Raw genomic sequence first — 12,026 nt, 5'->3', positions numbered from 1 at the left:
TAGGTTGGAGCAGGGGTGTACTAGAGACAGGATGATATAACCCCAGTGGAACATGTTAGGTTGGAGCAGGGGTGTACTAGAGACAGGATGATATAACCCCAGTGGAACATGTTAGGTTGGAGCAGGGGTGTACTAGAGACAGGATGATATAACCCCAGTGGAACATGTTAGGTTGGAGCAGGGGTGTACTAGAGACAGGATGATATAACCCCAGTGGAACATGTTAGGTTGGAGCAGGGGTGTCCCAGAGACAGGATGATATAACCCCAGTGGAACATGTTAGGTTGGAGCAGGGGTGTACTAGAGACAGGATGATATAACCCCAGTGGAACATGTTAGGTTGGAGCAGGGGTGTCCTAGAGACAGGATGATAACCCCAGTGGAACATGTTAGGTTGGAGCAGGGGTGTACTAGAGACAGGATGATATAACCCCAGTGGAACATGTTAGGTTGGAGCAGGGGTGTACTAGAGACAGGATGATATAACCCCAGTGGAACATGTTAGGTTGGAGCAGGGGTGTACTAGAGACAGGATGATAACCCCAGTGGAACATGTTAGGTTGGAGCAGGGGTGTACTAGAGACAGGATGATATAACCCCAGTGGAACATGTTAGGTTGGAGCAGGGGTGTACTAGAGACAGGATGGAATAACCCCAGTGGAACATGTTAGGTTGGAGCAGGGGTGTACTAGAGACAGGATGATATAACCCCAGTGGAACATGTTAGGTTGGAGCAGGGGTGTACTAGAGACAGGATGATATAACCCCAGTGGAACATGTTAGGTTGGAGCAGGGGTGTACCAGAGACAGGATGATATAACCCCACCCAGTGGAACATGTTAGGTTGGAGCAGGGGTGTACTAGAGACAGGATGATATAACCCCAGTGGAACATGTTAGGTTGGAGCAGGGGTGTACTAGAGACAGGCTGATATAACCCCAGTGGATATTTGATCTAACACATTGATACAACCCCCCCCCCCCCCCATCACTTTCCTCACAGCTGCAACCATCTTATCAGCCCAACTGTTGAAAGAAAACACATTGAGATAATTTGTGATGATAGGAGATCAACTTCATGATTTAGTTTTGTTTGTCTTCCTTAAGAACAAAGAGCTATTAGAATGAGGATTAAACTTACAAGATGATTCATTTTTAACACTCCATTTGAAGGGTACGTGAATAAGTACTTCATAACACATTCCTAAGCATTCATAACACATTCCTAAGCATTCATAACACATTCCTAAGCATTCATAACACATTCCTAAGCATTCATAACACATTCCTAAGCATTCATAACACATTCCTAAGCATTCATAACACATTCCTAAGCATTCATAACACATTCCTAAGCATCATAACACATTCCTAACACATAACACATTCCTAAGCATTCATAACACATTCCTAAGCATTCATAACACATTCCTAAGCATTCATAACACATTCCTAAGCATTCATAACACATTCCTAAGCATTCATAACACATTCCTAAGCATTCATAACACATTCCTAAGCATTCATAACACATTCCTAAGCATTCATAACACATTCCTAAGCATACATAACACATTCCTAAGCATTCATAACACATTCCTAAGCATTCATAACACATTCCTAAGCATTCATAACACATTCCTAAGCATACATAATGCATTCATAAGAAGGACATAAGCGGTTCATAAATGTTCTTGGTTTTTGTAGTCCGGTTTACTCTGCAGGCCTAGCGAGCCAACAGTCAATAGTGTTACTTTCTTCCTGAGCCGGTATGCTAGCAGAGCCTATAAGCAAACAGGAATATTAGCATCAGCATAGCTGTCAACAGGCGTATTAGCATAGCTGTCAACACAACAGTTGTTCTGTTTGCCTGCTGGTTGCATTGACCACACAAATGGAGGAACAAGTGTCTTTCTTTCTTTACTCTAATTAATGTCATTCTTCGGCAGTTTTACGCATGAGTTAATTATTCTTTTGTTTGACTGTGGGTGTCCTGTTTCCTGTTTTACCTCAGACAATGAGCACATCTTTCTGGACATGGAAGATAAGCTGACCAAGTATTTCCCTAAGGAATGGAAGCAAGATTCAGGGAAGGTAAGAGTGCTCCAATAATCTACTTAGTGATGTATTCTAACATAGATGGTTTTATTTGTGTCTCAGAACACACACCTCCCTCGTTAACCAACCAGCTCACTGCAGCCCACTGCCCTACATAGTGTCTAGCTGTGTATTGTTCTTAACATGACACATAGTTCATGCTATGCCTTTACATTGTATTACCAGGCCCATGCGTTCACCCATGGTTGTGTTGTGTCCCGACTTCTATTATAAAGATGTCCAGCACCAGCACTGTGTTGTTTCACCATGGTTATGTGGTGTTTCACCATGGTTATGTGGTGTTTCACCATGGTTATGTGGTGTTTCACCATGGTTATGTGGTGTTTCACCATGGTTATGGGGTGTTTCACCATGGTTATGGGGTGTTTCCCCATGGTTATGGGGTGTTTCACCATGGTTATGGGGTGTTTCACCATGGTTATGGGGTGTTTCACCATGGTTATGGGGTGTTTCACCATGGTTATGGGGTGTTTCACCATGGTTATGGGGTGTTTCACCATGGTTATGGGGTGTTTCACCATGGTTATGGGGTGTTTCACCATGGTTATGTGGTGTTTCACCATGGTTGTGGGGAGTGGTGTTTCACCATGGTTGTGTGGTGTTTCACCATGGTTGTGGGGAGTGGTGTTTCACCATGGTTGTGGGGAGTGGTGTTTCACCATGGTTGTGGGGAGTGGTGTTTCACCATGGTTGTGGGGTGGGGTGTTTCACCATGGTTGTGGGGAGTGGTGTTTCACCATGGTTGTGGGGAGTGGTGTTTCACCATGGTTGTGGGGAGTGGTGTTTCACCATGGTTGTGGGGTGTGGTGTTTCACCATGGTTGTGGGGTGGGGTATCTCACCATGGTTGTGGGGTGGGGTATCTCACCATGGTTGTGGGGGGTGGGGTATCTCACCATGGTTGTGGGGTGGGGTATCTCACCATGGTTGTGGGGTATCTCACCATGGTTGTGGGGTGGGGTATCTCACCATGGTTGTGGGGTGGGGTATCTCACCATGGTTGTGGGGTGGGGTATCTCACCATGGTTGTGGGGTGGGGTATCTCACCATGGTTGTGGGGTGGGGTATCTCACCATGGTTGTGGGGTTGTGGGGTGGTATCTCACCATGGTTGTGGGGTGTTTCACCATGGTTGTGGGGTGTGGTATCTCACCATGGTTGTGGGGTGTGGTATCTCACCATGGTTGTGGGGTGTGGTATCTCACCATGGTTGTGGGGTGTGGTATCTCACCATGGTTGTGGGGTGTGGTATCTCACCATGGTTGTGGGGTGTGGTATCTCACCATGGTTGTGGGTGTGGTATCTCACCATGGTTGTGGGGTGTGGTATCTCACCATGGTTGTGGGGTGTGGTATCTCACCATGGTTGTGGGGTGTGGTATCTCACCATGGTTGTGGGGTGTGGTATCTCACCATGGTTGTGGGGTGTGGTATCTCACCATGGTTGTGGGGTGTGGTATCTCACCATGGTTGTGTGTGGTATCTCACCATGGTTGTGGGGTGTGGTATCTCACCATGGTTGTGGGGTGTGGTATCTCACCATGGTTGTTGTGGTATCTCACCATGGTTGTGGGGTGTGGTATCTCACCATGGTTGTGGGGTGTGGTATCTCACCATGGTTGTGGGGTGTGGTATCTCACCATGTATCTCACCATGGTTGTGGGGTGTGGTATCTCACCATGGTTGTGGGGTATCTCACCATGGTTGTGGGGTGTTTCACCATGGTTGTGGGGTGTGGTATCTCACCATGGTTGTGGGGTGTGGTATCTCACCATGGTTGTGGGGTGTTTCACCATGGTTGTGGGGTGTGGTATCTCACCATGGTTGTGGGGTGTGGTATCTCACCATGGTTGTGGGGTGTTTCACCATGGTTGTGGGGTGTTTCACCATGGTTGTGGGGTGTGGTATCTCGCCATGGTTGTGGGGTGTGGTATCACCATGGTTGTGGGGTGTGGTATCTCACCATGGTTGTGTTGTTTCCTCAGGGGTTACAGAAGAGATCCCTCCCCCTGGTACTCTGCCTCAAGGTGCAGTACTATGTGGAGAACGGCAGGCTCATCTGGTGAGGCTCCAAACAACATGCTTATTTCCTAATACTCCAAACATACCATCATACTTCAGACCCATTGCTGGAACCGAATAACAATGCACTCGAGGTCTCCCTCCAAAAATGTGGATTTAATATACCCAGCTCTGTATCTCATGAAGTCCCTTTACCTCCTCCAACTCCGTTGTTATTACATCTAGTGACCCTGCCCCTCTCTAACTCTCCCCCAGTGAGCGGAAGGCGAGGCGTCTGTACTTCTCTGACCTGAGGGAGAGGGTGTTGCGTTCAGAGTGTCGTCAGCAGGAGGAGGTGTACTTGTGTTCTTTCTTTCAAACATTTTATTTTAGATTTCTTCATCGTATGACAATCAAACATTCAAAAACTACACAATAACACAATGAAATCCCATTTTCCAGGTGTACTTCCAGCTGGCTGGGTATGCTCTTCAAGCTGACCTGGAGGACCATCCCCTTCCTGGGAAGAACCAGGGAGGCACCCGTTACTTCCAACCCAAAGAGTACTTCCCTCCCTGGGTAAGTGTGAGAGTGTGTGGGGCCTGGGGAAGTCTACGTGATGAGATACCGTACAGTTTCTTACATGTGGCCACAGCCATTCTCAGTAAATGGTTCTACAGCGATATTGTCTGAATGTGCTCTCTCTCGCTCTCAACAAGTCAGTTTTGCTTAATATAAGGAATTTGAAATGATTCGTATAATTTACTTTTCATACTTAATTATTTTTAAAACCAAAGACTTTTACTCAAGTAGTATTTTACTTGGTGACTCACTTTTACTTGAGTCATTTTCTATTAGTGTATCTTTACTTTTACTCAAGTAGGACAATTGTGTACTTTCTCCACCGCTGCTGGCAAGCTGCCAGTAGTGTGCAGCCCACCTGGGAGCAGCTCGCCAATCAATTCTCAAAGTAATGTGCTTTTTCACGTGTTCCATGCAAACTGTCGTAAACATAAAGCTCCTGGCTACTATCCAATCAAAGCCACTTTGACATGATCCCATCCCTGGTTAGATACTATTGGTTTGAAAAGCCAAACGTAACACAATATCTGCCAATTAATTTCCAGCAATATTGCCCCCATCTGTCTGTTTGGTGAAAACTCAGTATGTAGCAAGTAAGAGATGCTCATAATCACTGTCTTGTTGGCTTACCTGACAGATCTACACGAACGTTCTAAAGTTTGGGGTCACTTAGAAATGTCCTTGTTTTTGAAAGAAAAGCAAATGTTTTTGTTCATTTAAAATAACATCAAATTGATCAGAAATACAGTGTAGACATTGTTAATGTTGTAAATGACTATTGGGGCTGTACAGAGGCCCATTATCAGTAACCATCACTCCTGTTCCAATGGCACGTTGTGTTAGCTAATCCAAGTTTATCATTTTAAAAGGCTAATTGATCATTAGAAAACCCTTTTGCAATTATGTTAGCACAGCTGAAAACTGTTGTTGATTTAAAGAAGCAAGAAAACTGTCCTTTTTTAGACTAGTTGAGTATCTGGAGCATCAGCATTTTTTGGGTTCGATTACAGGCTCAAAATGGCCAGAAACAAAGAACTTTCTTCTAAAACGGGAGAGAACCAAATTCTTGAAAATATTAAATATAATTTTATGAACCATTATTTTACGAGGTATATTGGCAGAAAAACATCTCTTGCACATCACGGACCCTGGGAAGAGTTGCAGGGAAGAGGAGAGGAGAAGAATGTGCCTATTTGAAAGCTAGAAAAAAAGAGTAGCTTACAATGTTGTTTAAAAAAAAGTAGCTCTCACGATAGAACAGGTTGTAGACCGCTGTTCAACAGTAATATTGAACCAATGTGCGTTGTTTTCTCTCTCCATCTTCAGATCGTGGCGAAGCGTGGGGTGGACTACCTGCTCTGTCACGGTCCCAAGGTACACAAGGAGCTATGGGGCATGACGCCACGTGATGCGGTACTCCACTTCATCAAAGAGGCCTGTCGTCTCGAGGACGTCCCCATCACCTTCTACAGACTACAGAAGGTCAGTCAGCGATCTCATAACAGAGTGAAGCAATCATTCAAATGTCTTAAGACCCCAAAGACCAAACAGAGACAGGAGCTCAGTGGCCAGGAACATTTTCCAAAAAGGAAGATACCTAGAGACGAACCAGACTCAGGAGGGAGGTATATCCTCTTCTTGCTGTACTGGATAATCCTTGTCTACAGCCCACATTTTTTTAGGGTGAAGCAAGGACAGACAGACGTGTAAACAGAGATATGGAGTTTCAACATGTATGGCACAAAGCCACTGCAGACAGACGTCTAAACAGAGATATTTGAATTGTTACATTTGGGATTCATCAAATGTTCCCAGTGGAGGGGTTAGGCTGTGGGTTGGGGTTATATGGCTGTGGGTTATATGGCTGTGGGTTATATGGCTGTGGGTTGGGGTTATATGGCTGTGGGTTGGGGTTATATGGCTGTGGGTTGGGGTTATATGGCTGTGGGTTGGGGTTATATGGCTGTGGGTTGGGGATATATGGCTGTGGGTTGGGGATATATGGCTGTGGGTTGGGGTTATATGGCTGTGGGTTATATGGCTGTGGGTTGGGGATATATGGCTGTGGGTTGGGGATATATGGCTGTGGGTTGGGGTTATATGGCTGTGGGTTGGGGTTATATGGCTGTGGGTTGGGGATATATGGCTGTGGGTTGGGGATATATGGCTGTGGGTTGGGGATATATGGCTGTGGGTTGGGGTTATATGGCTGTGGGTTGGGGTTATATGGCTGTGGGTTGGGGATATATGGCTGTGGGTTGGGGATATATGGCTGTGGGTTGGGGATATATGGCTGTGGGTTGGGGATATATGGCTGTGGGTTGGGGATATATGGCTGTGGGTTGGGGTTATATGGCTGTGGGTTGGGGTTATATGGCTGTGGGTTGGGGTTATATGGCTGTGGGTTGGGGTTATATGGCTGTGGGTTGGGGATATATGGCTGTGGGTTGGGGATATATGGCTGTGGGTTGGGGATATATGGCTGTGGGTTGGGGATATATGGCTGTGGGTTGGGGATATATGGCTGTGGGTTGGGGATATATGGCTGTGGGATTGCCTGTTATCTTGTTATCTTGGGGGGCTCAGATGCTTGACTGACACCTCATCCTTCATTCTCCTTCTTCAATCCTTCTGTCTCTCAGGACAAGAAAGAAGAGAGAGGAACAGCTCTGCTGGGTTTGACCCTCAGAGGAATGCAGCTTTATCAGGTGTGTGTGTGTGGGGGGGTTAATGTTGCTGTGTTTGAGGATATGTGTCCCATCTGTCAATGTGTGTGTGTGTGTGTGTGTGTGTGGGGGGGTTAATGTTGCTGTGTTTGAGGATATGTGTCCCATCTGTCATGTGTGTGTGTGTGGGGGGGGGGTTAATGTTGCTGTGTTTGAGGATATGTGTCCCATCTGACTGTGTGTGTGTGTGTGGGGGGTTAATGTTGCTGTGTTTGAGGATATGTGTCCCATCTGTCAGTGTGTGTGTGTGTGTGGGTGGGGGGGTTAATGTTGCTGTGTTTGAGGATATGTGTCCCATCTGTCAGTGTGTGTGTGTGGGGGGTTAATGTTGCTGTGTTTGAGGATATGTGTCCCATCTGTGTGTGTGTGTGGGGGGGTTAATGTTGCTGTGTTTGAGGATATGTGTCCCATCTGTCAATGTGTGTGTGGGGGTTAATTTTGCTGTGTTTGAGGATATGTGTCCCATCTGTGTGTGTGTGTGTGGGGGGGTTAATGTTGCTGTGTTTGAGGATATGTGTCCCATCTGTCAATGTGTGTGTGTGTGGGGGGTTAATGTTGCTGTGTTTGAGGATATGTGTCCCATCTGTCAATGTGTGTGTGTGTGTGTGGGGGGGGTTAATGTTGCTGTGTTTGAGGATATGTGTCCCATCTGTCAGTGTGTGTGTGTGTGTGTGTGTGTGTGTGGGGGGTTAATGTTGCTGTGTTTGAGGATATGTGTCCCATCTGTCAGTGTGTGTGTGGGGGGTTAATGTTGCTGTGTTTGAGGATATGTGTCCCATCTGTGTGTGTGTGTGTGTGGGGGGTTAATGTTGCTGTGTTTGAGGATATGTGTCCCATCTGTCATGTGTGTGTGTTAATGTTGTGTGTTTGAGGTGTGTGTGTGTGTGTGTGGGGGGTTAATGTTGCTGTGTTTGAGGATATGTGTCCCATCTGTCAATGTGTGTGTGTGTGGGGGGGTTAATGTTGCTGTGTTTGAGGATATGTGTCCCATCTGTCAATGTGTGTGTGTGTGGGGGGGTTAATGTTGCTGTGTTTGAGGATATGTGTCCCATCTGTCAATGTGTGTGTGTGGGGGGGTTAATGTTGCTGTGTTTGAGGATATGTGTCCCATCTGTCTGTGTGTGTGTGTGGGGGGGTTAATGTTGCTGTGTTTGAGGATATGTGTCCCATCTGTGTGTGTGTGTGTGGGGGGGTTAATGTTGCTGTGTTTGAGGATATGTGTCCCATCTGTCAATGTGTGTGTGTGTGGGGGGGGTTAATGTTGCTGTGTTTGAGGATATGTGTCCCATCTGTCATGTTGTGTGTGTGTGTGGGGGGTTAATGTTGCTGTGTTTGAGGATATGTGTCCCATCTGTCAATGTGTGTGTGTGTGGGGTGGGGGGTAATGTTGCTGTGTTTGAGGATATGACCCCTGTCATGTGTCTGTGTGTGGGGGGTTAATGTTGCTGTGTTTGAGGTGTGTGTGTGTGTGTGGGGGGTTAATGTTGCTGTGTTTGAGGATATGTGTCCCATCTGTCAGTGTGTGTGTGTGGGGGGGTTAATGTTGCTGTGTTTGAGGATATGTGTCCCATCTGTCAGTGTGTGTGTGTGTGTGTGTGTGTGTGTGTGTGTGGGGGGGTTAATGTTGCTGTGTTTGAGGATATGTGACCCATCTGTCAATGTGTGTGTGTGTGCTGTGTTTGGGTGGGGGGGTTAATGTTGCTGTGTTTGTGTGTGTGTGTGTGTGTGGGGGGGGTTGTTAATGTTGCTGTATTTGAGGATATGTGTCCCATCTGTCTACGGATGTCAATGTGTGTGTCAGAGTGAACCTGCCTCCTCTCAAATCATCCACCCTCCTCCTACTAAGCCCTCTATATATGCCATTTAGCAGACGCTTTTATCCACATCAACCATGTGGGGAATGTGTAGGTTAACCAGAAACAGCAGTAAAACATTGCATACGTTGAGTCCAAATTGCACCATATTCCCTATATAGTGCACTACTTTTGACCAGAGCCTTATAGGTAGTAGTGCATTATGTAGGGAATAGGGTGCCATTTAGGACAAAACCATGGTCTGGGGGCCATCCCACCTCAGCCTTTTGATTTGTCCGTCAGAGGCCATCTGGGAAGAACACACACACACACACACACACACACACACACACACACACACACACACACACACACACACACACACACACACACACACACACACACACACACACACAGGGAGGATTAGATAGGGGTCTGGGGTTTGTTGTGATTTATGGGGGTTGAGGTGCTTACATACCCAGTAGACCGTGGTGTGAGGCGAGGTGGTGTGAGGCGAGGTGGTGTGAGGCGAGGAGGTGAGGTGGTGTGAGGTGAGAGACTGAGGACCTATCAGGCCTCTTGGTCTAAGCAAGGTCCAGATGACCCACTGAAAAATGAGAGAAACACATGTTGGATTGTACATCTTCCTGTCAAGTCAAACCTGTAATGTTTTCTTTAAAACTGAATTACATGATACAATCTGGACTTGTGAATAAAGTATGAATCTCTCAAAAGGCTCACAAAGACCAGCCCTTTGACACCACAGAAGCTCACTATTTGGCAAAACACCAAAAATATGATTTTGACCCAATGAGTTTGGTTCATACTTTAAAACTGTTTATTAATGATTTACTACATATGAACAAATGATTCCCCGTCCATATAAGCTTCTAATAATCCCTTCAATGGAAGTGTAACCAATGTCTTTTGTCTTTGTAATGTGTGTGTGATTTTCCCCAGGAGGCGGACAACATCCGCCAGCTTCTCTATGATTTCCCCTGGTCCAACGTGGGACGACTCACCTTCCTGGTACCCTCCACTCTATATTAGCATATGTAAAGGGACGTTCAGTGAGTGCATGCATTGTTAGTGGAGGTGATCCCGATGGGAATTGAACCCACTGCCTTACTAAAGCCATGCTCTTATCTTTTAAATTAAGTGGTATTAGAATGATTATTTAATAAGGGTTTTAATTACACTGAGCTGTGTAGGATTCCACCATGTCCTCCTGTTACATTTCACATTGACATTTTAGTCATTTAGTAGACACTCTTATCCAGAGCAACTAGGGTGAAGTCCCTTGCTCAAGAGCAGACAGATTTTTCACCTAGTCAGCTTGGGAATTCGAACCAGCAACCTTTCGGTCACTGGCCCAATGCTCTTAACCGCTCGGCTACCTGCTCTTAACCGCTCGGCTACCTGCTCTTAACCGCTCGGCTACCTGCTCTTAACCGCTCGGCTACCTGCTCTTAACCGCTCGGCTACCTGCTCTTAACCGCTCGGCTACCTGCTCTTAACCGCTCGGCTACCTGCTCTTAACCGCTCGGCTACCTGCTCTTAACCGCTCGGCTACCTGCTCTTAACCGCTCGGCTACCTGCTCTTAACCGCTCGGCTACCTGCTCTTAACCGCTCGGCTACCTGCTCTTAACCGCTCGGCTACCTGCTCTTAACCGCTCGGCTACCTGCTCTTAACCGCTCGGCTACCTGCTCTTAACCGCTCGGCTACCTGCTCTTAACCTCTCGGCTACCTGCTCTTAACCTCTCGGCTACCTGCTCTTAACCGCTCGGCTACCTGCTCTTAACCGCTAGGCTACCTGCAGCCTAGTGTTCTTACTCAATCTACCTGGTCAAATAAATAAATAATGATGTCATCATGTTGCCCTCCCTTCTCCTGTTCCTTCAGGGAAAGAAATTTGAGATCCAGCCAGATGGTCTGCCGTCGGCCAGGAAGCTGGTCTACTACACTGGCTCTCCGTTTCGCTCGCGCCACCTCCTCCTGCACCTCAGCAACAGCCACCGACTCTACCTCAGTCTTCAGCCTGCCCTCAAACACCTCCGACAGCTGGAGGACAGCGAGGGTGAGTGGGGAGAGAGGGAGAGAGGAGGGGAGGGTAATGTTTCAGAGTGATTAGAGATGAGGTCTAATGGTTATCTATGGAGTAACATGATAACTAATGTTCTTGATTGCATTTGCATTTTAATCTGTTTGAAGCCAAATTTCCAGTGTTTCTCTTCTCTCCTCTCTTCTCCCATCCTCTTCTCTCTTCTGTGAATTAATAGCTTAATTTGAACATCCTCCTTCCCTCTTTGTCCCCCTCCAGAGAAGAAGCGCTACAGGGAGTCGTACATCAGTGATGACCTGGATCTAGACCATCCAGGGGGCAGCGAGGGGGGCAGCCCCGGCCTGTCCCGACACTCTACCTCCAGCTCGGGCATTGAGGCAGACCGCGATGCGGCACGGCAACACAGCAGCATCTCCATGGAGATGGCGTCCATGGAGGAGGAGACTGAGCTGAGGAAGAGGATGGAGAAGTGTTTCAGTTCGGCGGCGAGTCACGGAAGTTCTCACACTTCGGGCGTGGACACGGGCAGCAAAGCACGCACTGATGAAGAGGAGTGGCAGGAGGAAGGTGAGGGAGGAGGTTAGAGTTTAAGGTGTCAGTCGAAGCGCGCGTGTGTGTCAGACAGACAGACAGAACGTGGCAGTCTGATAGTGTGTATCTGATGCAGCTTGATCCAATATCTTCGGTCAGGTGACATTACTCCCACTATGTATGGTGTCCATCCACTCTACATAGAGTGGGTGAAA

The 12,026-nt window shown here is 47.0% G+C and overlaps 1 protein-coding gene across 2 annotated transcripts in view; it reads left to right on the top strand.

Annotated features, from left to right (window-relative positions):
• Positions 1 to 12,026, top strand: part of zgc:172136 (uncharacterized protein LOC566376 homolog) — a 32,256-nt gene that overhangs the window by 16,150 nt on the left and 4,080 nt on the right. For both annotated transcript variants that reach the window (XM_046335935.1, XM_046335936.1), the window contains exons 4-12: positions 2,014 to 2,093; positions 4,100 to 4,176; positions 4,392 to 4,470; positions 4,578 to 4,694; positions 6,024 to 6,179; positions 7,340 to 7,405; positions 10,177 to 10,245; positions 11,121 to 11,295; positions 11,539 to 11,847. In XM_046335935.1, coding sequence (XP_046191891.1) covers positions 2,014 to 2,093; positions 4,100 to 4,176; positions 4,392 to 4,470; positions 4,578 to 4,694; positions 6,024 to 6,179; positions 7,340 to 7,405; positions 10,177 to 10,245; positions 11,121 to 11,295; positions 11,539 to 11,847 — 1,128 coding nt within the window. The remainder of the gene's footprint in view (positions 1 to 2,013; positions 2,094 to 4,099; positions 4,177 to 4,391; positions 4,471 to 4,577; positions 4,695 to 6,023; positions 6,180 to 7,339; positions 7,406 to 10,176; positions 10,246 to 11,120; positions 11,296 to 11,538; positions 11,848 to 12,026) is intronic.

The sequence above is a fragment of the Oncorhynchus gorbuscha genome, unplaced genomic scaffold, assembly GCF_021184085.1.
Source record: "Oncorhynchus gorbuscha isolate QuinsamMale2020 ecotype Even-year unplaced genomic scaffold, OgorEven_v1.0 Un_scaffold_877, whole genome shotgun sequence".
Taxonomy (NCBI): Eukaryota; Metazoa; Chordata; class Actinopteri; order Salmoniformes; family Salmonidae; genus Oncorhynchus; species Oncorhynchus gorbuscha.
Note: the sequence above shows the minus strand (reverse complement) of the source record. Positions and strands in the feature narration are given on the sequence as shown.